At 44.5% G+C, this 22,214-nt stretch overlaps 1 protein-coding gene and 1 long non-coding RNA gene across 2 annotated transcripts; one reads left to right on the top strand and one right to left on the bottom strand.

Moving 5' to 3' along the window:
- Positions 1-35: 35 nt before the first annotated feature.
- rimkla (ribosomal modification protein rimK-like family member A) lies at positions 36-17,233 on the bottom strand. The gene is made up of 5 exons (XM_018736577.2): positions 16,287-17,233; positions 6,942-7,172; positions 5,770-5,856; positions 4,176-4,379; positions 36-2,395 (listed from the first exon to the last, which is right to left on the bottom strand). Exons 1-5 carry the CDS (start codon positions 16,447-16,449, stop codon positions 1,908-1,910), a joined length of 1,173 nt encoding a protein of 390 aa, XP_018592093.1. The 5' UTR covers positions 16,450-17,233; the 3' UTR covers positions 36-1,907.
- Positions 17,234-18,016: 783 nt separating this feature from the next.
- LOC108924924 (uncharacterized) lies at positions 18,017-19,144 on the top strand. Its single transcript, XR_001965365.1, has 3 exons — positions 18,017-18,208; positions 18,525-18,598; positions 18,850-19,144. It is a non-coding gene; the product is annotated as an uncharacterized LOC108924924 (long non-coding RNA).
- The last annotated feature ends 3,070 nt before the right edge of the window (positions 19,145-22,214 follow it).

Raw genomic sequence — 22,214 nt, forward strand, 5'->3', positions numbered from 1 at the left:
TTTCCCATAGGAAGTTTACTTGTTTGTCAGTAAGACGTTAGCTAAGCAGATCTCAGTCTCTGAAGGATATGCTCATGCCTTAGGGGGTGTAAGGGAGATCCAGGCTGCTTCCCCTGAGTTTGGTCTTAACTGCATGTCCAGGGTGACATCCTTGCACACTGCTTTAGCACACACACCTGTGGAAGCGATTAGCTGCTTGTTTGGTCCATCGTACGAGATCACCATACACAAGGACTTCCAGTTTTGCTTATGCTAATGTAGAGAGGTTGGGGTTAAACAACATATAATGCAAACTGTCATCTGAAAATCCAACAGGTCAGGGAGAGAACACATAACAATAATGTAAAAATTAACAGTAACAAAAGCTTGTTTTTCTTTACAATTTTATTTGTCAGACTTAAGTAAAAAAAAAAAAAAAACAACAAAAACAAAAAAACATATAGTTCCTCCATCAACTTAATAGTTGGCCAAATAACCACATTAGGACAAACTGACACTCTATAATCCCAATTGTTTGGTTGGAGTAAGATCAAACTTTTTGAAGCCAATAGCTTCCATATGTAAATGGATTCAGAGTTCTGGCAATGATTTAAGCATAACTACCCAATAACACTGAGTTACTGGTATTACACAAAATATTATACATCCCCATGTTTTAAATGGCAAACAAGCTGATTTTGGGAAATAAGCAATGTGGGCTTGTATGTTAGCATATTTAGAAAGTACTGTATGGAAGTGGGCTAAGTGAAAATTCCATTTTTGAGGTTTGTGACAATTTGGAATGGTAAAGTTTTTATCTACCCGACAAGGCTGGGTTCCAATTCCCTATGTGACTATAATTTTCTTCAGTTCTTGCAATTTGTCTGTTGCTCTTAAAGTGCTTAGAAAAATGAAAGAAATTAAGACCTTCTTTGTGACGTCAAATGGCTCATTAAGGGGCTGCATTATGGCAAACAAGTTTTTAAACTTTTTATCTTACTCATGCATTTCAAGCCATTAGTGGCCATTTATACTAAAGCTGCCTGCTAAGATCTGAGTAAAATAGTAAACATCCCTCCCTGTTCCACTGTCCCCACATAGAGCTGGTGTTTATTTTGTTCATGGGGACTGACCTACAGGTGGGGCCACCAGTCCTAAAGACTATCTCAGCAATAAAATCGCCTGCAGTGGTGTGGGTCAGCGGGGGTCTGACTGTAGAAACTGCCAATAACCAGGCGATGTCTCGCTTTTCATGCGACAACACTCATTGCAAAACACTCCAGTTCATGGAAATCAAGCCAACTTGTTGGTTTTCTGTGGGACAACTGTGCAATTGCCTGCTGTGTCAGTAATGTCTTGTTACCAAAATCCAGGTAGATCTGGTGTGGTTTAAGGTTACACTCTGTTGGTGAGTGTTCTTACAAACCCTCTTGAGACCATTTGTTGCATGTTTTAAAATCCTCAACTATGCAAATGATTCAAAATGTAGCAGCCAGTCCATACAACTAGACTATATGCCCAAGTTTTGCAGTCAAGCTGCACTACAAAGTCAGTGTGTTTTACTTTTTGAAGGGGGGGGGGCACATCAGGGGAGCAGCCTCAGATCTTGGGAAGCCGGAGGGGGGTCACGTCTGACACTGAGGAGGCGCATGCGTGCACTCTTCTTTCTTATCGGCATGTCTATGAGGTGATGTGGTCATGTCTCTTTTTTTCTCCTTGAAATGTTGGCTCATGCGAGTGTGTTTGCTTCAACATGCGTATGTAGATGTTTCTCAGCCCCGGTCACAGGTATGCATCTATTCCAGGAAGTCAGGGCTATGTCTGTATGCATGTTCATGCGTGCGTGTGTGTGTGTGTGCGTGTGTGTGTGTGTGTGTGTGTGTGTGTGTGTGTGTGTGTGTGTGTCTTGCACTCAGAGGTAATCTAGCTCACTCAGTGAACAGTTTGATCTCGTTGGCAAGGAGGGTGTTGATGTTGTATGCAGTGTCAGGGAGGGCAGGGAGCTCAGGTGCTGCTGCATGGCGGGGTTCTCCCAGCTCCGGGTCACTTTCGCTGGAAGTGGAGCCCACGCTCATGGTACACACGGCCTCTGGCAGGGCGCTGGGCGGCGGGCACACCTCTGGCTCGCTGCTGGTCTCACTGGTGCTGGACACCACTGAAAGCAGCGACATCTTGCGTGTGAGGCGGCTGGGCAGCAGAGAGAGGGCGTAGTCTGCCACGATGCCCGCCACATCCATCCCGCAGGCCTGGTCGAAGGCAATGAAGCCCACGTTGGCGTTGGCCTCACACACCACGAAGGAGCCGTCGTTGAGCTGCAGCAGGTCAATGCCGCACACATCCATGCCCAGGATGTTGGACACCTGCACGGCGAGCTGCTTTCCCTGCTCGCTCAGAGGGCACATCATCCCTACGCCTCCTGTGGGGGACGAAAACACAGCAATGACATCACACACCAGTGGCACAGGTTGCCTCTAAAACAGAGTACACAGCCTGCTGGGCCCATACTATCTCTGAACTGTTCACAAGCAGTGGTTCAACAAAAGTGAGATCAGAGATTCACTGTTTTCAAAATTATGACTTGACTAACCATTTTCTTTTCAAAATTTACATTTATATGACTTGTTTCTTTAAAGCATCTTATAAGGTGAAGCTACAGTACTTGCAATTTTTTTACCCATTTATACAGCTGGGAAACCTTACCATAGCAAGTTAGGTTAAAAACCTTCCTCAAGGGTACTACAACTAGAAGGAGGATTTAAACCTGGGACTTCTGGGTCCAAAGGCAACAGATCTAACCACTGTGCTACCAGCCACTCCATTAACAGTTATCATAATCTGAAAAACCCAAAATGTAAAGCATTAAAATGTATGACATCTAGTCCATATGGAAAAACCGATAGGAAGCCAATGTACAGTATGAAAATATCAGATTCACTGTTACTGCAAATCAAATTAATTATAAATGAAAAAACAAATGTAGCACATACTTTTGAAACGTGTGCCACTATTGCAGTGCTTACAGTTATGAAGTGCACATTTCTCAGATTGCTAAAAAAAAAAAAAATCTTACCTTTCTGAACTCAATAGCTTTCTCAATCGATAGATGTAGTAATAATACACAATTTCAAAGAGCATATAATAAAATGCATCATGCTGATAACTTGTAATTCAAATTGCTCACAATGCCTGTAATCAGTAAGAATAATAATTACAATATCAGAAGACAATTCAGAAATCACACTTCGCTATTAAACTGCAGGTAATTGTGTCAAATTGAGACTAATATGGATACTGCTATGCTGACCGCTCCAGGGGGGTCTTTGTGTAGCACATGTATGGGTTCACCTTCATAGACAACCCATACAGTGCACAGGTTAGTTGTTCAAGTCCTTAGAGTGGTTCCACTTTTAAACTCACCCCAAATTGCTTTATTGCACTCACATTTATGCCTCACCTTATAAACACAACTGAGGTTATAAGTCCATTCATAACTTGATTTGTGCATAAAGCTAAAGTTTGAGTCAATACAAGCTTAATAATACAAGTGTCCCTCAATTTATTTCTGGGTAAAGTGCTGTAAATAAAGCCATAAATTACATTTACATTTATTCATTTAGCAGATGCTTTTCTCCAAAGAGACGTACATCTCAGCAAACGTACAATTTATGCATGACATTAAGAGAAAGAGACATAGCTGCAGACATGTGACTCAAACAAACCTAATCTTCCACTTGCTGCACCAAGGTTCATTGTTCAAGTAGGTGCATAAAACACAGGATAGACAAAATTAAAAAAATACTATTTGAAAATATGCACTTAAGACATAACTATTATTTTTATAAACTTTTGTGTCTATAAAAACAAAAAGTTTAGAAAAATAATAGTTATGTCTTAAGTGAATATTTACAGCTGTTTTACCTTTATGTTGTTTTGCAAGAAATCAAAATTTTAAAACACAGATTAGCAAGGAAAATAGTTAAAAACAAACAAGCAGGAAGTGTTTGAATCTTTGAAAATTTGTAACTCAGATATGAGGAGCCACTGTACTATATAAGAAGTTGTCCAAAGAAACAATAAAACTGTTGAATATGTCAAATTTCTTTGGAGAGAAGAAAGTCTGCAAAGTCAATGAAAACCGTCAAGTCAACTTCTGAACCCAAGACTATGCCACCCCCCCAGCCCAATGCAGCACTTACCCAAGGAGCAGTTGCTTTGCATGCGTCCATCTGTGGAGCAGCGCAGCATGGAGCCGATGACCCGCCCCCCCACCAGCACCACTCGCACGTCCCTGCCGTGTGATTCCTTGACGTACTCCTGGAAGAGGTAGGGTGCGTCGTGCCGGATCAGGTGGCTGAGGTCAGTCAAGTGGTGTTTGTCCCGGGCCAGGAACACTGCCTTCCCTGTGGTGGGGGAACAATGCAGTTTCATCAGCCCCCCCTGGTTGACTGGTCAACTCTCCTCTGTCAATTACAAATAAAAACAGAGGACTGAAAACCACGGTCTTGCTGGATGAATAGAGAGTTCTGTAGAACAGGCGTCAAATACAAACAACTGAAAATTTAAAAAAAAAAAAAGCCTGAAATACAACAAGCCTCAACTCCCCCCTCCAGTGAGCAGAAACACAGCTCAGCTGAATGGAATGCACCTTGGCCATGACTGCAACACTGGTCATTGCTCAAGGTTTAGTAGAGACCCAGGTCTTAAGGACAAGATGTGGGGAAGGCTGTGTGTAAACACTTTTTCCTCAAATCAAACAACTATCTGCAAATACATCACCTAGAAATAATCGCATGAATAAATCCATGAACTAAACAAGACTACAAAATAACTACACACATCCTTGACAATGGCATCAGCTAAATAAAGACAAATAATAATAATAACAATAAAATGGCCTGTTACCTGCAGAGTACAGTGAGATATGTACATTCAGACATTCAGCTGTAATAGACCCAGAAGGCCTTGGATAAAAAACTGCTCCAAGTAGTTCTAGACAAGCTGCAATGATTGAATTTTATCCTGTGGAAAAACTGCCAGCAATAATAGGGAATTTAATTTGTCTCCAAGAAAAAAAGAATCACAGTAGTCAACTCAGGCACTATGAAATGCACTGGAAAGGAGTTAGAATTTAAAAGTGAAAGAAACTGATGGTGGGAGCAGACAGCCTATTAACCACTAAAAAGGGACTGTCTTTAACAGAAAAACACCATTTTGGGGGAAAAGAAAAAAAAAAAAAAAAAAGAGGCCAGTCTGTGTCGACTGAATCGTTTTGTGCATTTCTCTAACCATGTGCTGTAGCCTCTACCCCACTTCACACCCAAAGCCAAAAGATCAACGGACAGTCATGGCACTGCCAAACTGAGTAGTGGCCCAAGTACGCTGCTGGTGGGCACAGATGCAGTGAGCTTCCCCCCACAGAGATGGACAAGTGCCAGTGCAGACACCCTGCCGAATCTGACTGTGGCCAACATTGCTACAGCTTTATCAGCAAACTACAGAACAAGGAAGAAGAAACCAAAGGAATTTATTTACTTATTTTAATAATTTTCAATTTGGAGTCCTCATTACTTCGGAATGCATAAGCATTCCTGTTTTCTCTTCCCCTTGTCAGAAACTACTGAAACGGATCAAATTCAAGCCTGTCACATAGAGTACAGAAAGAATAATCGTAAAAGATAAAATCTCCATTTTACAAGGTAACATATATCTAAGAAAACACATTTTGCTGTTGAATTGCAGGGAGTTGACACTGGTGTATGACCTGAAGACAAATACACTGTTCGCACTGACCTCTGTGACCACGGGCGTTTTTCACCACAACAGGGTAACCCAGTGGCTCGGCTTCGTCAATCATCTTCCTGAAGTTCTCGTGTCCCCCTGTAGACACAGATCTGTCAGCCTATTCAACTGCACATGTCTTAATCAGTTTCTCAGAGACACAGACACACACAAACACAGACACACTAATGTAATCAGTCACAAAACACAGCAATCAGCCTCTTTTGCTGCACTGTGTCATGGTAAGGTGTCGTACAATTAAAGTAGGTGAGCTCAATGTTCGTTTTTTTCAGTAAGGTTCGAGTTTATAAAAATATATCCAACACTAAATTTGGCTGCTTGTGTTGCAAGCCGAGATCACAGATAAAATATTCTTGCAGACAGAAAGGTTAAGCACTGAGGCCCAGTGGTCAAACGGGTGGACAGAGTTATTAAGGACCATGCCAAGTCCAAATAATTCCAGTGTCCTAATTCCATCTCTTTTGGGCCCTCTTTTTTAAACCACTCACTGGTTTTGGCTCTGAGCATCAGAACAGATGTGATCTGCCTCCCAAATGCTTTTAGAGAGAGAGAGAAAAAAGCAAAATAACAGGAAAACACGTCTGCTCTGGCTGAGCGAACAGCAGATGTCAGCCTGGTGGAGCCCACGTCAGCGAGGGGAGTGGGGTCAGCCCATCTGCCAATCATGAGGACCCACTACCCCCCTTCAATCCCCTGCCAGGAGGGGCTGTTACATAAGTGGAGTCTGCTCATTCCATTTGGGCTAGCCACATTTCTGGCACATAAAGACAGAAAAAAGCAAGTGCGACTGCAGCTGCTGTGGTAAGAAAAATACAAGAAAATACACAAATACACAGAATAGAAGGCTATTCCGTTGTGGGCTCTTGGTGGAGCTTCAAGGAGAGAACGCAGCTCAGGCATGGCCCTCTACACATGCAGTGGTGCAGTATTTCATATATCAACAGGTCAACATAACACAATGAAAAACAAATTTGAACTCTTAAATATACCACACATGCACCAGCATATACTTGAAACACACACCCACAACAGAAGCATAGTGATGTGTCACATGTTCCGTTTACCAATGCTGTCCTGACGTTCACAGCCTCTTTAAAGAGCAGATCGGGGCCTTCTCAGAGCCTGTAACCTGTAAAAGGACTCTTGGCAGCGGGGCAGCTTACCATAGGAGAAGGTGTCTGGCAGGGGCACCCCATGGCCTGCCAGCTCCTGAAAAGTCCAGAACTTGTTGACGCAGTTGAGTATAGCCTGTGGCCGGTTGATGAGGCGGCAGCCCAGCTTCTCCAGGTGACGCAGCACGGTGATGTCGCCGTCAGACTGCACCCACGGAGTGGGAACCCGCACCACAGCCACCTGTGGGTATGAGGTGACCAGCTCCTGGTCCACGCGCAACCCTGTGAGAGGGGGTGAGAAAAACTGAACCAATGATCTCATCCAAAGTGTCTGTAAGAACAAGCATTCAACAGCCAGCATCCATGTTAATAATCTTCTGTTAACATTTGTATGAACTGCTGCAAGCAGATGTGTAAAATTTACATTTATTACTTTAGCTGACACTTTTCTCCAAACACAAAGCAAACAAAAGTGCATTCCACAACAAAGAGATTTAGATATAGACACCCAATTATCAAAGCATAGCTTGTTCTTCTGATATAACCGTTTTGTTGGCACATATCACAGCCTATACAATTGAGAGTTAGAAGATAAATTTGCATCACACTATCACGGTTATGTCAGTCTGAAGGGAAATGTGTCTGAAAGAGATGGGTTCGGAGATGCTTCTTGAATGCTGGGAGGAATTGATCAGTTCTGAATGACAGAAGGAGCTCATTTCATCACATGGGAACAACTGAGAACCTATGCACTTTCAATTTTGGACCCCTTGGGAGTGCATCCATGAAGGGACCATAGGTGGAGGAGTACAGGGCTCTTGCTGGGGTGTAGGGACTGATGAGGTCCTGGACTCTTGAGCATCACCACCATTGTCTCTCCTCACTCACACCTTGTTCACATGTCACTAATACACCAACATCCTGCTACCCAGGAGGTGTTATGTGCCCAGGTAATGGAATAATACTGTGTAAAGAAGGACTACACATGTTTGCAGCAACAAATTTAAATGGCTCATTACAGCAAAATGAAAAGAAGTAGCAGGGCCAGTGGAAGTGTGTGTGTGAGAGAGATTGAGAGAGCGAGAGAGAGAGAGAGCGAGAGAAAATATTAGGAGCACATCAACACCGTAGGATTAGGTAAGCTGGTGCTGTAGTGCTGTCCCTGATGCATTGCCACAACAGGGGAGGGGTACAGGAGACACTCTTCATCGTGTGACCCAGAGTCAAACCGGTCTGCTCTGGTGCTGTCCACCTGGCACTGCAGCAACATTTAGGAACCTGCATCCTTGTAGCCAGGTGTCTGCTTCTGTCACAAAACACAACTTGGGGAATGACTGACATATCTATACGCTGACACTGAAAAATGCACTAACTTGGATATCCTTTGTTACAAGTAAAGCTACACATATTTCACAGAATAAATACAAAAAATAAAAAATTTAAGGAAAAATCAGTTTTGAATGATGCATTGTGATGTTTCCTAATTTGAGAGACATTTTGCAACTATACCGCAGACTATCAGTACTACATCCGAAGCACGTATTTAATCCAGATTACATTATTGAGAATAACACGTTTCTTGCGATACTCTTAAGAGACGTGATATGGATGGACATAGCATTCGGCTGTTGATGTAACAGTTTTGGAAAACTGCTCAAAATTCTGAGAAACCACAGACGGGGAGAATGCCATACTGAAGCCAGGGAAAGAAGCTCGTGTCAGGACCAGTATGCTGGGAATGCTTGGTGTGTAGCACCCAGGCACTAATAGGAGATCTTCTCTGTGGGTTGTACGTAAACACTGATGTGACACTTCTGTATCAAACACTCCTGGCTGGTCATAGCCACTTTGTTCCCCTTCGCCACCAGAGCCCTTTTACAAAAGCGGCACAACCTCCCTTGCCTGCCAGAGACAGGATTGTAGCACTGGCGGGCATTGTTCACCAGTGAAAAAAATAATTTTGTATGTGTTAGATCATATTTTTTCAATTTTATACAGCTAAATAAAGACCTTGATCAGGAGTACTACAGCAGAGTTCTTTGTAGCACCTGGGGTCCTGCTGCTGTAATGTTGCACGCGCATCTGTGGATGAAAGTTAAAACTAAAAGAACAAGTGGGGAAAAGTAAGAAAAAGCTCAGTGTCATAAACTCTAAAAAATTAACAGCAGTTGTTACTCAAACCTACTGTTTCAGCACAGGACTGCAGTTGCCTTTTAGGCCAGGGAAATGTAACAGGCTAACAGCCACAGCAGGGGGCTACCATCTCTTCAGAGTTCAGTCCTTTGCACTGCAACGTCAGCGTGCAGGGGGCACCAGAAGGCTGTTGGCCTCCAGCTGCGGACAGGGTCTTGACCCAGCAGCGCCTAGCAAGTCCCACATTTCCATAGGAACCAAACCCAGAAATAACAAAAATTGTTGCACCTCATTTAACTCTAAATTTCCTTGGTACTTAGAAAAATGCCCAGGACCTTGAGGGTTTCAGTTGTTTTAAAACCAGTAAGAGGGAGGGTCAACAGTAAAGAAACCTAACTTAGAGCTAGAGAAGTGAAACAGCAGGGTCATGAGAAAACATCTTACATAACACTGAACTGCACTACAATGTGTGGATGTGTTTTAAGAGCTACTTCCGGTGCAGCAGGACACAATGCACGCCTTTATGCATTTAATATCTGTGACTTCGCATACCACCAATCTCTGCTCAATCACACCACTCCAGTTAGCAGACCTCATTTAGCCTTCTTTGTCACATATACACACACCTACAGACACACCCCTTATTTGCCAAATATACTGTGTGCAGTTTGAAGTACTTGAAGCTTTAATGCTCAGAATAAGAATGGGGGGGGGGGGGGGGCAACTTGCAGGTGAGGAATACACTATGAGGACCTCCATCTGCTCTGCTGAGACGATGTCACTTCCGAACTTACCCGTGGAATGTCCAACTGCAAGACAGCACGAGGATCTCTGACAGTGCCAACGTAAATGCTTCTTCAACCAAGGCACAGTGAAGCAGTTCTCTGCAAAAGCAGGAACCCCTCTTCCAAAGGCCCTGAGAAACAAGGGGCTGCAAACCCTTTTTCACACCTTGCTACTTCAGATCAACCCCAGTTGTATCTGTGGCTCTGGACTACATGTTACATCTAAAAGAGCCCAGCAGTCAAGATGCACCACAGAAGAGAGTGCTCTGTCACAGAAGAAAGCTGATGCACACCAAACATTAACGTGAAAGAGAAAGCTTCACTGTACTCTGAAACTTGATAATCCAGTATGGAGGAAATTCACAAACACATTAACGTATGTTGAAAACACAGGAATACATTATCTTCTGTAAAGGAAGATCAGCACAGAAAAACTCCACGCAGAGGAATGATGCGTTTCCAGTTTGTGATTAAGAAATCACTATTTTTATTTGGAACAAACCAGAAAAAACTGTTTTGTAACTCGGTATGTATGTAACTATGTTTTTTTTCTAAATTAATCATTAAAAACAGGATTCTTCAATATGTTTAAATATGTTTACGTTTACCAATATGTTGCTAATTATGCACAACTAAATGACAAGTTTTCAGCCATAGCTCTAGCATGAACACAAGTACGTAAAAAGCCACTTTGTGCATATTCATTTGATGTCCTCTCTCCTCTTCTCCGCCATAAAATAATAAACACTGGAATTTGAGAAAATAAACATTAACTCTAACCACTTCCATGTTTAGATGTGGCTGATGCAGCCATCTCCTATTTTTGTGGCACTATGTTCCACCTGTATCTACTTTTCCCCTTGCATGGAAGCTTTGGCCAAGTGTGAAGACAACAAAATGAACGTGTCTCTCTGTAACTGACAAATGTCGAGGAGCATGAGTGACATGATCCAGCACTCAATTTGCCCTGGTCACAAAGCCCAGCTGCGCATTTCATATCCGGTCACCAACAATCATAACAAGAGGGTGTCGCTCATCCACTGCTCCAGTTATGATTTGTTATCCAAGTGTTTTATACATCAGAACAAATGCACCCAAAAATAGTGTGTCATTTATGTAACTACAGCTTACACATCATGGGATGTGGAATTATTCGGGGCTACGTGTTGCCAGTGTTACATCATGGGTTTGCAGACCTTAGACAGGGTAGTATCATTTAGCGCTCCAGCATGGTCCTTCACAGGACACCCGCGACACACATCCCCTAGCATGAGTGACTGGCAGGCTGTGGCTGCTGACCTGGCATCAAACCACGTTGCCACAGCGGAAGCCTGTCGTTCATTCACCTGAGAGCCCACAAAATGGGGACTCATTCATAGGGCCCCAAAGGGATGAAAAAAACAAAGGCACATGCAGAAAAAATGTGCCCCTACCACTGAACAGTCCAGGCAAGGCCCGCATAGACACATTTGTAACACGCCTTTGGTTTGCTGCTCCATGCCTCAAATTGACAGCAATGACCAAAAAAGGTAAAAATAAAGGCAAGGCATTAAAATCCCAGGTCTCAATGACATCTCCTGCTGTAGCTCAAGGTACTAACCCTGAGTTGATCAGGTAGAAATTACCCAGCAACATCAATCATTGGAAGTAGCTTCGTAAACAAACCTCACAATATAAGTTGCTTTGGAGAAAAGCATCAGCCAAATGAAGGGGAAAAAAAGAATTTGCTGCATAATAGATATGAAAACAGTTATTCTTTAGGTTATAGGTGAGTTAATAGGTTATACTTACATTTATTCACTTAGCAGACACTTTTCTCCAAAGCGACTTCCAATGAACTCTATGTAGTGTTACTATCAGCCCACACACCTTATTCACCGCGGTGACTTACACTGCTAGATACACTACTTACACTGGGTCACTCATCCATACATCAGTGGAACACACTCTTCTCTGTCACTCACACAATGTGGGTGAACCTGAACAGCATGTCTTTGGACTGTGCGAGGAAACCCACACAGACATGGGGAGAACATGCAAACTCTACACAGCCTGAGTGGGGATCGAATCCATGTTCTCTCACACCACCCAGGCGCTGTGAGACAGCAGCCCTACTCGCTGTGCCACCGTACTTCAAACATACTACATATTGTAATGGGCACACTGGTTTCTTAGCTAACTGACCATTGACCTTTGGAAGGTCATTTCCAATTAACAACAAAGGGCGAATGTCCTAAATGATGCCACACTTCTCATTCTCATGATCCATCACCAAATTCCAGACAGCCCTAAGGACTGTTGTAATGATACTCAACTCTTTACTTGAGCTTAAACAATGTCAACAAACATGGATTCCTAAGACAGAGCCCATTTTAGATGAGCAAGGGAAAGCAAAACGTTATTCGTATCCAGTATCAACTACATAATTTCTATGCTCTCTACCTGCTGCTGCTTTTCCCACCGCAATCCGTCAAAAGAACACGGGGAGTGAATGAACACAGTCGAAATGTAGCTTTTCCTCAAGGTCAGTAAGGTGAATGACACTGAAGGTCTTTACACTTCAAGTGACATTTGGGGGAAAAAAATGTCAGTAATTATCTTGAGGCAAAAAACCAAATACGTGTGATGTTTCACAGCAAATGTAATAATGCTCACTAACAAAAAAAAAAAAAAATCACCATAAATTCATGTAGCAACTGGGGAAAAGGCGGGAAGCTATTAACCAAACTAGAAAGAGAACAGACGAGTTTGTATGGTACCTAAGCAACAGTCTCCTTGTGTGCAAGTGAAAGATCCCTTTTTTCAGAGCAACCCAGTGGAAGCTCCTGTGTATACACTCATCAATTCTGACGATGCTGAGGATGGTGTGTCTGCAGCCAAAAGGAACGAACATGATTGTTTGGCGACAATCTGCTGAGCGATAAGAATTCCTACACTGCACCCCATTTTTGACACTGACGTGAATACCGTGGAGCACTCAGCAATGGTATACTGTACTTGCTGCTTTACACTACAACTCTTTGTATTATCTGTGGACGAAATCAGTAGTCTTTGTGTTTGTACGTCTCCATATCCACTGCTGTATGCATTTATATTTATTCATTTAGCTGAAGCTTTTCTCCAAAGTGACTTACAAGGTTAAGCTATTTACAGTTATTCACTCATTAATACAGATGGGTAGTTTCACTGGAGCAATTCAGGGTAAGTACCTTGCTCCAGGGTACAGGTGGAGCTGAGTGTCATGGATGGAGGCAGAGACCGAGGATTCGGTGAGGCCTCAAATGCGGGTTTGTTTATTGTGAACAAAATGACTAAGCAAGAGTCACAGTCGGGGACAAGCGTGGATCAATCGAGGCACAGACGTTGCTCTAAGATGAGGCTGGAGTCAAGGTCGGTTAAGCAAAACAGGAGGATTTGGAGTCATGGACACGGAGATCAGGGAACGAGGGGCAAAGGACAAGGAAGGTCTGGGACGGATGAGGAGGTAGGTGAGGTTCTTTCTCTCAATCGCAAGGGAAGCGGATTTCTTGATGATGTTCCGCAACCAGGTGTGCAGGCTCGGCTTCCATTATACCCTGCTGCTCTGATTCGGCATAGGAGTAGTCGTTTGGTTTGCGGGCGTGACAGTGAGGCTTGAAACACAGACCTTTGAAGCCAAAGACAACACCTCCAACCATTACGCTACCAGCTGTCCCTATGTAAGTGAATTTCCACACAGGAATTAATAAAGTATTAATCATATTTTAAAAAGCTTGTCGCTGATAACAGAAAAATAAGGTGTGTTTCAAAGCACTGCAGAGACAACCTTCCAGGATCTCCCAACAACTAATAATACAAGTATTTTTCCCCAGAGACCATTTATCATCTTTGAAAGCTAAAAGAAAAAACTGAAAAGCAGTGTCTTGGTACATGATACACTTTACACTGAGTTTAAGTCTATTAGGGCAGACAAAAAAAAAAAAAACACTGAGACCACAAAAGGATTTTGCTGGCCAGAGCTCTACACATTATGAGTTGCCTATAGAAAACCAAGCACAGGTTGTGACTAATGTAACCCCCCCCATCACTGACATATTACAGTGCTCAATATGGCTTTAACGGCCTAAGCTTCAGCAGCAAAACCCCTGGATCCCTTGTGGTTTAATGGTGGGCAAAACATGGAGACAACCGTTGACTGAATGTTACAAGTACATCACCTGTATTGCTTGTTCACATGCCTCCCTCCAACACTTAGAGCACAAGGAGCAATTAGCCACTTCAACTGTTGCTTAGAGAACGTGCTTTGCCGGTTTGTCATTCACAGACTTGCAGAGACTGGGGAGCCTTAGAGGCATCATTTCATTTGCCTAGGGAGAGGTGCCACATACATTCCTTGGCTGGTCTCTTCTTAAAGTTGCAGCATAGAAGGGTACTGCATGGACTGCTGGATACAGTCCAAGGACAAGAATGTGTGTGAAGACCCTCATACCTTGTTAGCCAAGCAGAACAAAACAGAAGCACAGAAAGAAATATAGGTCAACACACTCACAGCGGTACTCTCGCCATCTGTCCCTGCAGCATATGTGAAGGCCAATAGCACAGTCGCGGGAAATGTGACCCACACAGACAAGACACATCCAGAAAGAAACTGTTTAGTGCTCTACATTTGCAGAGAAAGAAAAAAAGAGGGTGGTTGGGGATTGCAGATGATGCCCAAATCACTTGATAGAAGAACAGCAGGTGAACATGAGCTTGGGAAGGCTTTCCTGGCAATAAGGAGATCAACGTCCCTAGTCTGCACCATCTCCCCGTTAATCTGCAGAGCAGCATGGTAAAGCGACTAAATTTGATAGCTATACATAGCACGTACTAACAAACTGAGTAACTGAGGAAGGCAGCTGACATAGAGAAATCTGAATGAGGTCATGGGCATGTACTGCCAAGGTCAACTTTGTACCTCCTGTTTTTTCCAAACACCTCTTAGATGAAGCTGCTTTTGGATTGCAGGAGCCTAATCAGCAATATACAGTCAGTGACCAGGTAGAAAGTCAGGAATGCTCCTGCAGCCTGCATGGACAATGACGTCATCTACAGAACCAGCTCCATTCAACAACTGCAATAGCTCTAAGAGGCTCTTCAAAAAAAATCCCTAGGGACTTTGCCTGCAATGAAGCTAAGTACAACCTAGATGGGAGGGACCTTGAGGACCTTTCACACAATCTGGCCAAAAAGAGGATGTTTGTGTCAGTTCCCAACATGCTTCTGGGCACATTACTTCAACATGAGCCCATAATTGCCAAAGCTGCCCTTGAAAGGCCATTGTCAGCATCAGCATAGAAACTGTGATCCACAGTTAATGAATGAGGGCTTCGTGGTGAACAGCCCTTCGGGAGACTCACTCCTTTCTTAGGAGAATGTCAGCTGGACACCGATCACGAGGCCAGCAGTGGCTGGAGTCCATAAAGAACATCCTTGTGACCATTCAAATGCAAACGCTATCACCAGCCTCGGACGGTCACCTATTGATTCCTTAGCTTCCTTTACTCTCATGCAATGGTTAAAAAAGCAGATAAGCCACATTTGTTTTTATGCTCGAACCCATCTTGAAAACCAACGTTCTTGCAGGCTGTGAACATGATGTTGGACAACCAGGGTGTCCACATGCACTGTTTTTTAACTAAAATGGCAGGGTGATGTGTGGGTCAGTAGTTACAGTCCGGACCCCCCCTCCCCCCAGGTTCTGCAGAATGAATGGACGCTGAGAAGGTATCCGGGGCTTGCAGATGAAACCGGTTCCAACCAGGTCTCCGAGCAGCGCAGCACGCAGTGAGGTCTGTCTGGTCTGGTTTGTCAGCAGATGAGGGGAAAGCAATCAATAACTCGTGTAAGCAATATCGAGCAGATCAGTCTAATGTGCATGTATATTCATTCACACACACACACACACACACACACACACACACACAGAAGCGCGCGCCACATGATCATGTGCAGCACATGTGTTTTGTGCGCCAAGGCTAGGCCGCTTTCGTATGTCCATTTTCTTTTCTGCCCAGCCCAGTCCTATTAAAAACAACAACAACAATAAGAATAATAATAATAATAATCATCGTTTATGTGGATGCCGGATTCAGCCAATTCATTTTCGTAACCGGTTTAGCTCGTGACTCGTGCGTATAACCGAGAGGCGCCAAGAAAGAGAAAAATAACGAAACGGTCGTAACAGAGCGATGAGCGATGGCGGACAGCCGTTCCGTTCGTTTGGACCAAAAGAGCCGGTTTCGGAGCGGAACAGGACAAAAAACAGCAGAACAAAAAGAGCGGCCCCCCATTTTGAAGGCCGGGAAGAGACCCTCCCCCTCCGGGCTCTGGGAAACTGGGTTAGGCGGTCAGCAGGCGAGCCGGACGAGCCGAGCGAGCGCGGCACACGGCGCTGGAGGAGCCCTCGAATGGGTGCTAACAGGCATGATGTGTGTGTGTGTGCGTGTATCGCACTCACCCAGCTGGCCGTCGGTCACGGTCAGTACGATCTGGTCCAGCAGCATGGAGCGGAACTCGACGTCCTCCTCGGCGCAGCGCTGCTTCAGCGCCCGCAGGATCTGCACCTGCGGGTACTCCTGGTTGATCCGCCGGTCGGTGATGAACCACACTCGGGAGCACATGGCTGCGTGGAGCGGACCGGAGAAACGGAGCCTGGGACGAAAAAGGCGGTGTGGGGAGAGGAGGAGTGCGATCCGAGGTCGGGCAGCGACGGGAATAACAATGGAGCCGATACGGGGGGCGATACGGGGGGCAGCGGCTCGGACGGTCACTCTGAGGTAAAACTGAGGAGAAAAGCGCGGTTTTCTCTCAGTTTAGAGTTGGTTATTCCCGGCTGGCCCGATCCTGGTTCCCACCGAATAAAAATTATGATTAAAAAAAGACGAAAGAAAGCAAATCACGCCAGACTGGGGAACCTAGTGAGAGCTGCCCCCTCTCCCTATTACCGCCCCGCCAGTATCCCGCCCCGCCGAGTCGTTTCCGTTTTCTGGCTGTTTCTGGTTTCACCGCCGACGGCGAACAGCCAGAAGCCCGTTGAAGAGAGCGAGAAGCGCGGCTTCTCTGTCCTAAAATACCCCCAAAACCTGCCACTCGCCAAAAAACGAACACAAACTTCCTGGACCCGCAGCAGCTTCCCGCTCTGAGGGTGAGTGGTAGGATGGGGATCGCGCTCGGCCGGATGGAAACCGCGAACCGTCCCTCTGTCCCTCTGCGGCGTCCGGTAAATTCCCCGCTATCCACAGCGCGCGGTGCTGAAAAGATGCACGTTTTTGTGTTTCCGCCCAGCACCGTCTCCTTCGGACACACGTTCCGCTCAGAACCATACCCCTCGCTTCGACCTCAACAAAAAAAAGACAACGTAGCCAATAAAAAACGTGGAATTACTCGCGTGTAAACCAATCGCAATGGTTCATACTTCATCAGTCCTGGTCGTTGGGTTTAGCAAACCAATCGGAGCAATAGAGGTGTGGAGGCTCGCGCGGGCCCGGGAACCAATGGAAACGCGGGTACACTTTATGCGTGTGTGCATGTGTGGACAGGCGAGAGGGGACGTAATGCGCGCGAGCGTGCGTCGGGCTGGTTGCGGCAGAAAAGAAGGGGTACGTGCCGAGGTCGCGCGCAGCCCGAACCGGTTCAGACCGGGTAGAGGGGGAATTGAATGCCAACGCCTCTGTCTCTGTGCTGAAATGACAGAAAAAAAAGTCCTGGTGCTGGCTTTGTCAGGAAGTGTGTCACAAACAAAGATGGGCTGCGGACTGTGCTCGTATGGGTTTGGCGTAAAAGAAAGAGAAGAGTAGATTTGATGTAATCTGAGACATCGGCGCCTTTTCTGGATGTCACGAAATGACTTTTTTTCAACATTTACGAGGCGTCGAGGTCCGACAGGCCAGTTGCTAACAAACACTCGCACGTTCAGCTGGTTTTGATTTCACATAAGTTTTCGCTTCGGTCAGCTACCTCCCATTTTGTTAAAGAGAGGAATCACATACACATTCAGCAATTATTGGGGAGGGGAAGTTTTAATTGCCAAACACGGCTAAGTCAAAGGCAAAAATAGTTTTATTAATTTGAGTAGATAAATATCACTAGTCGATTTTTGGACGTGCAGACTGCTCTTTGTAAAATTATGTAGGTTTTAGCCACTTTAACAACCCTGTGCGCCATTATAGCGCTGCGCGTTGTGTGGTTTCCAGTACAACTATTGTGCGTCACAAAAAAAACGAACACGTGACCACGTGGGATGGGAGCCGAAGGACGCTGCCGCGAGCGGCCCACTTTGGCGCGCTCAGAGAGCTCGCGAGGGAGGTGCGAACGCACCTCTTTGTCTTTTTTTTTCTTTTTTTTTTCCCGGACCCGGTGCGGTGGAAACGGACGTTCGTGGTATCGTTGCGCGGGCCGAGACACCATTACTAATTACACACCGTTCGATGAGCACCACGTCCACACACCCCAGAGTCAGGGGAGGTATACTAATAAAATGCCTCATTGACTTAAAAACCAATTTAGTTTATTGTCGAAAGAAACTATGGTATAAAAGGCCCAAAAATGAATATCTTGCAGCAGCCTGCACAGACTCGGTGCTTCTATGTATATGAGTTAAAGTTACCAAACCACTACTAGAACATTATCTGAACCATTGCAAGCATTTAAAAAAAAAAAATTATGGTTTAAAAATAACGGTCATTTTGCTTAGCAGATAAAAAAAGGCTTTTCAACTGGAATATTAGCCCTTTCCTCGTCAGTTTTCCTGACTGTCTTGTTCCTTGCTAGGTAAGTTAAAGCTGTAAAAATCAATATACAGCAGCAATTATTAGTACAGTTTTGGTCTCAGCATTAGAACTTGTAAATATTCTTTCTAAACATGATTTGTCATCCATAATATGTAAGAAAAAAAAATTATTTGCAATTTTTAAGTTGTTACATAAAGGTTCATTCTGAAATCTGAAAGTACATAGCATGTTTGTTGCACATTTATTTAACAATACTAATAAGTACATGCTGTCACACCACGCCCTCGTCAGCAAAGCCAAGCGACCGCACCTGCTGTTGATCAGCATGACCACAGTTATAAAGGGAATGCCTCCAGACAGGGTTGTGGAATCTTACAACGCTGGTCTGCCTGGCTTGTGATTCAGCGGCCTACTCTCTACTCCCTACTCCCAGCTTCTGACCCCTGCTTGCTGACTCGGTTACTGAGATCTACTTTGCCCTGGAAAACGACGTCCGCACCTCGGGAGACCCACACCTGTCCCCGACCTCCGTTCTCTGTCTCATCCCATGACTGCACCAAAATAAATGTACCCGCACTTGGGTCCAAACCCCTACCTCCTGTCTCCTGTCCCTGTTTGTGACATATGCTGTTCAATATCTTTTTAATATATTCTCAACTTAGGGGGGGTGTGGTGGCGCAGCGGGTCTGGACAGGTCCTGCTGTCTGGTGGTCTGGAGTTCAAGTCCCGCTTGGGGTGCCTTGTGATGGACTGGTGTCCTGTCCTGGGTGTGTCTTCTCCCCCTCTAGGCTTACGCCCTGTGTTGCCGGGTTGGGCTCTAGCTTGCCCCGACCCCGCTTGGGACGAGTGGCTTCAGACAGTGTGTGTTTGTGTATATAGTCTCAACTTTTTTGACTTGGTAGGTAAAGTTTACTAAATGTTTGGTGGGGAACTGATTAATCACAGTAGGAAACACTCTTTTTACAGAAACTGAAGTAGAGGGGCCCTGGGAGATACAATTGTTCTAACTGAAATAAGGACATGAAGGGTGGATAGTGATGTTACATTTACCCCATTACTTTACTGTGCTTCTAATATATTCTTGTGTTACTACCTATACCTACCTATAAATTTGTAAGAAAAATGTGTTCTTCCACACCATTACATTTGTTACCCTTGTGTTATTTTTAAATGTTCACACTTTATCTTTTAACTTTACCCTTAAAAGGAATCACAGTACTGCTAATACTAGAACATTATGTCTTCTGTGAAGACCTTTTTCACAGAAGGTGAACTTTGCAGGGCTTGAAAATGTTAATCACATGGGTTAGGATGAGTCTCCACATCTGTGGTGCTGAGGAAAGATAAACCAGCTTCCCCCACCTTGTGAAGACAATCTGTTTCCGAGAAACTCTTTGTAAGATGAATTTTCAAAATTCAAAGACGTACTTTCCGTTAGTTTCATTGATAAAAGTATTTGTGTTCCTGAACCCCAAATCTGATGCCCGTTTATGCAGAAATACCAAATCCCATATGAATGGACAGAATTACTTTAGTAGTTAACATTAGTTAACATAATGTAACATTACAAAGCAGTGTCTCTGCATTAACTACTCTTTTTTTGTCCAGCTCTACTCCTTCAGCTCTTTTGTAGTTATTACATACACGTAATAAATGATTACAACTACAACATGTACATTTATTCATTTAGCAGATGCTTTTCTCCAAGGTGACACATACATCTCAGAGAATAATACACAAAATGCATTGGCACATATGGTACTCAAAGTTTATGTATTAATTTAGCATTTAATGTGAGATGCAAAATGGAACTGTAAAGACAAATCAGTAAACACAATGCAAATGAATTCATGCTCGGTGATCAGGTTTACATGGTGTCTCACAGGGTCTGGGCTATGCCATTCAACATGGGTTTGATCCCCGCTCAGTCTGTGTGGAGTTTGCCCATATTGTGTGTATTCCACAGTCTAAAGACACATGTTTCAGGTGGATTGGTGACTCTAAATGGCCTGGAGTGTGTCTGTCTGTGTGTGTATGTGTTAGTGGAGTCTAACTCTAACTCACCTCGAATAAATGCAACATTATAATTAATGTAAGTCACTTTCTAGAAGAGTGTCTGCTAAAATAACTGTAAATGATTCATGCTGTTCAGGTGTAGGTGCAAAAATACCAATTTTGGTCCTTGTAAATGCAAAGAAATGCTTTGTCAGCCAAAGTAGAGGGTATTACATGAAACTCCAAGTCTCATAGTTCAAATTACCAAAACTCATAGTTTAACTAATCTTATTCCATTGTATTAAGTAAATTCACAGCAGCTTCAGGAATTCATTATTCATGTAACTAAATAGGAGTTATTGGAAAACTTCAATTTATTCTTTTGCTGACACTTTCCTCCAAAGAAACTTTAAGTGTTACGGTACTTACAATTGTTTACCCATTTATACCACTGGGTATTTTTAGTGGAACAATTTAGGGTAAGAACTTTGCTCAAGGGCATTACAGCAGTATGTGAGATTCAGACTTGCAACCATCAGATCTAAAGGGAGCAGCTCTAACCATTACACTACCAGCTACCCCTATACTTCCACAACAATTGAAAGTGTCGGTATATCAGCATGGCATGCTGCCACGAATTCTCTGGCTTCTTGCGGGTTATGGAGTCTCCTGAGTCAGAGTTCCTGGAGAGGAGGATAGGCTGCTATCTCAGCAGATGGCTCGGTATACCTCGTCGCTTGAGCAGCATTGCAGAGCAACAAGCTAAAATTACCATTCGGGAGCCTAGAGGAAGAGGTTAGGGTGACAAAGGTGAGGCAAGTGCTACAGTGCAGGGAATTCGATGACCCGAGGGTTGCAGGAGCTGGCACTGAGGCAAGGACAGTTTAGAAGTGGAGAGCGCTGGCAGCAGTGCAACACCCAGAGTCCTGGCTCAAGTGTAGAATTCCAGTGGGCTCAGTGGAATCGGGAGGATCTGGTCCTGGCAGTAGACAAGGCCCAGGGAAAGGAGAAGCACAAGCTGATTCTGGAGAAGGTGCACTCCTCGATTGAGAAAGGTTGGGTGACTAGACTATTAGGGGCTGGACAAGTTGGGCGTAAGTGCTGGAAAAGCTGAGTTTCCAAAGAGAGGGACATTGGAACTCATCCTCAACAGCTGCTTCCAAGAGCAATGAGTGAGGGATGCTGCTGTGACAAAGTTCTCAAGGCTGTGGCAGGATTTGTCTGCATGATAATATCATGCAATAGGACCCGATGGCCAGCAAGGCAGGCTGTAGCATTTGTGAGGGGCTTGAAAGAGTAGAACCACTACCCAGAACTAGTTTAGGGTTTCTGGTGACAGCACAAGACTGACAGTTAATGGTTCATTTGGGAAGTCAACTGAGATTTCCAGCCTTTGTCAGGAAGAGGCATCACTAAGAGCAGATATTGTGCTGCTGTCTGAATCTTCTAAGACACGTTGTCTTGTTGGAGCTCACAGTCCCACGGGAGGAAAACGCAGAGGAGGCCGATGAGAGGAGGGGTTTGAAGCACGAGGAGCTGGTGGAACTGTGCTGCTCAAAAGCCTGGAGGGCAAAGTTGCAGAGGTTTTGCGGGAAGGTCACAGCACAGGGCTTAGAGTGTGTGGGGTGTCACACACAGTGAGGGGGAACAGTCCAGCCGAA

Source organism: Scleropages formosus, chromosome 2 (genome assembly GCF_900964775.1).
Source record: "Scleropages formosus chromosome 2, fSclFor1.1, whole genome shotgun sequence".
Taxonomy (NCBI): Eukaryota; Metazoa; Chordata; class Actinopteri; order Osteoglossiformes; family Osteoglossidae; genus Scleropages; species Scleropages formosus.

Bases quoted from the DNA above. Each gene is read 5' to 3' on its own strand.
- rimkla (XM_018736577.2), bottom strand. From the start codon at position 16,449: ATGTGCTCCCGAGTGTGGTTCATCACCGACCGGCGGATCAACCAGGAG. The intron at 7,173-16,286 runs GTGAGTGCGATA...CCCCTCTCACAG, and splicing joins CGTGACCGACGGCCAGCTGG to GGTTGCGCGTGGACCAGGAG. The intron at 2,396-4,175 runs GTAAGTGCTGCA...CGTCCCCCACAG, and splicing joins GCAAAGCAACTGCTCCTTGG to GAGGCGTAGGGATGATGTGC.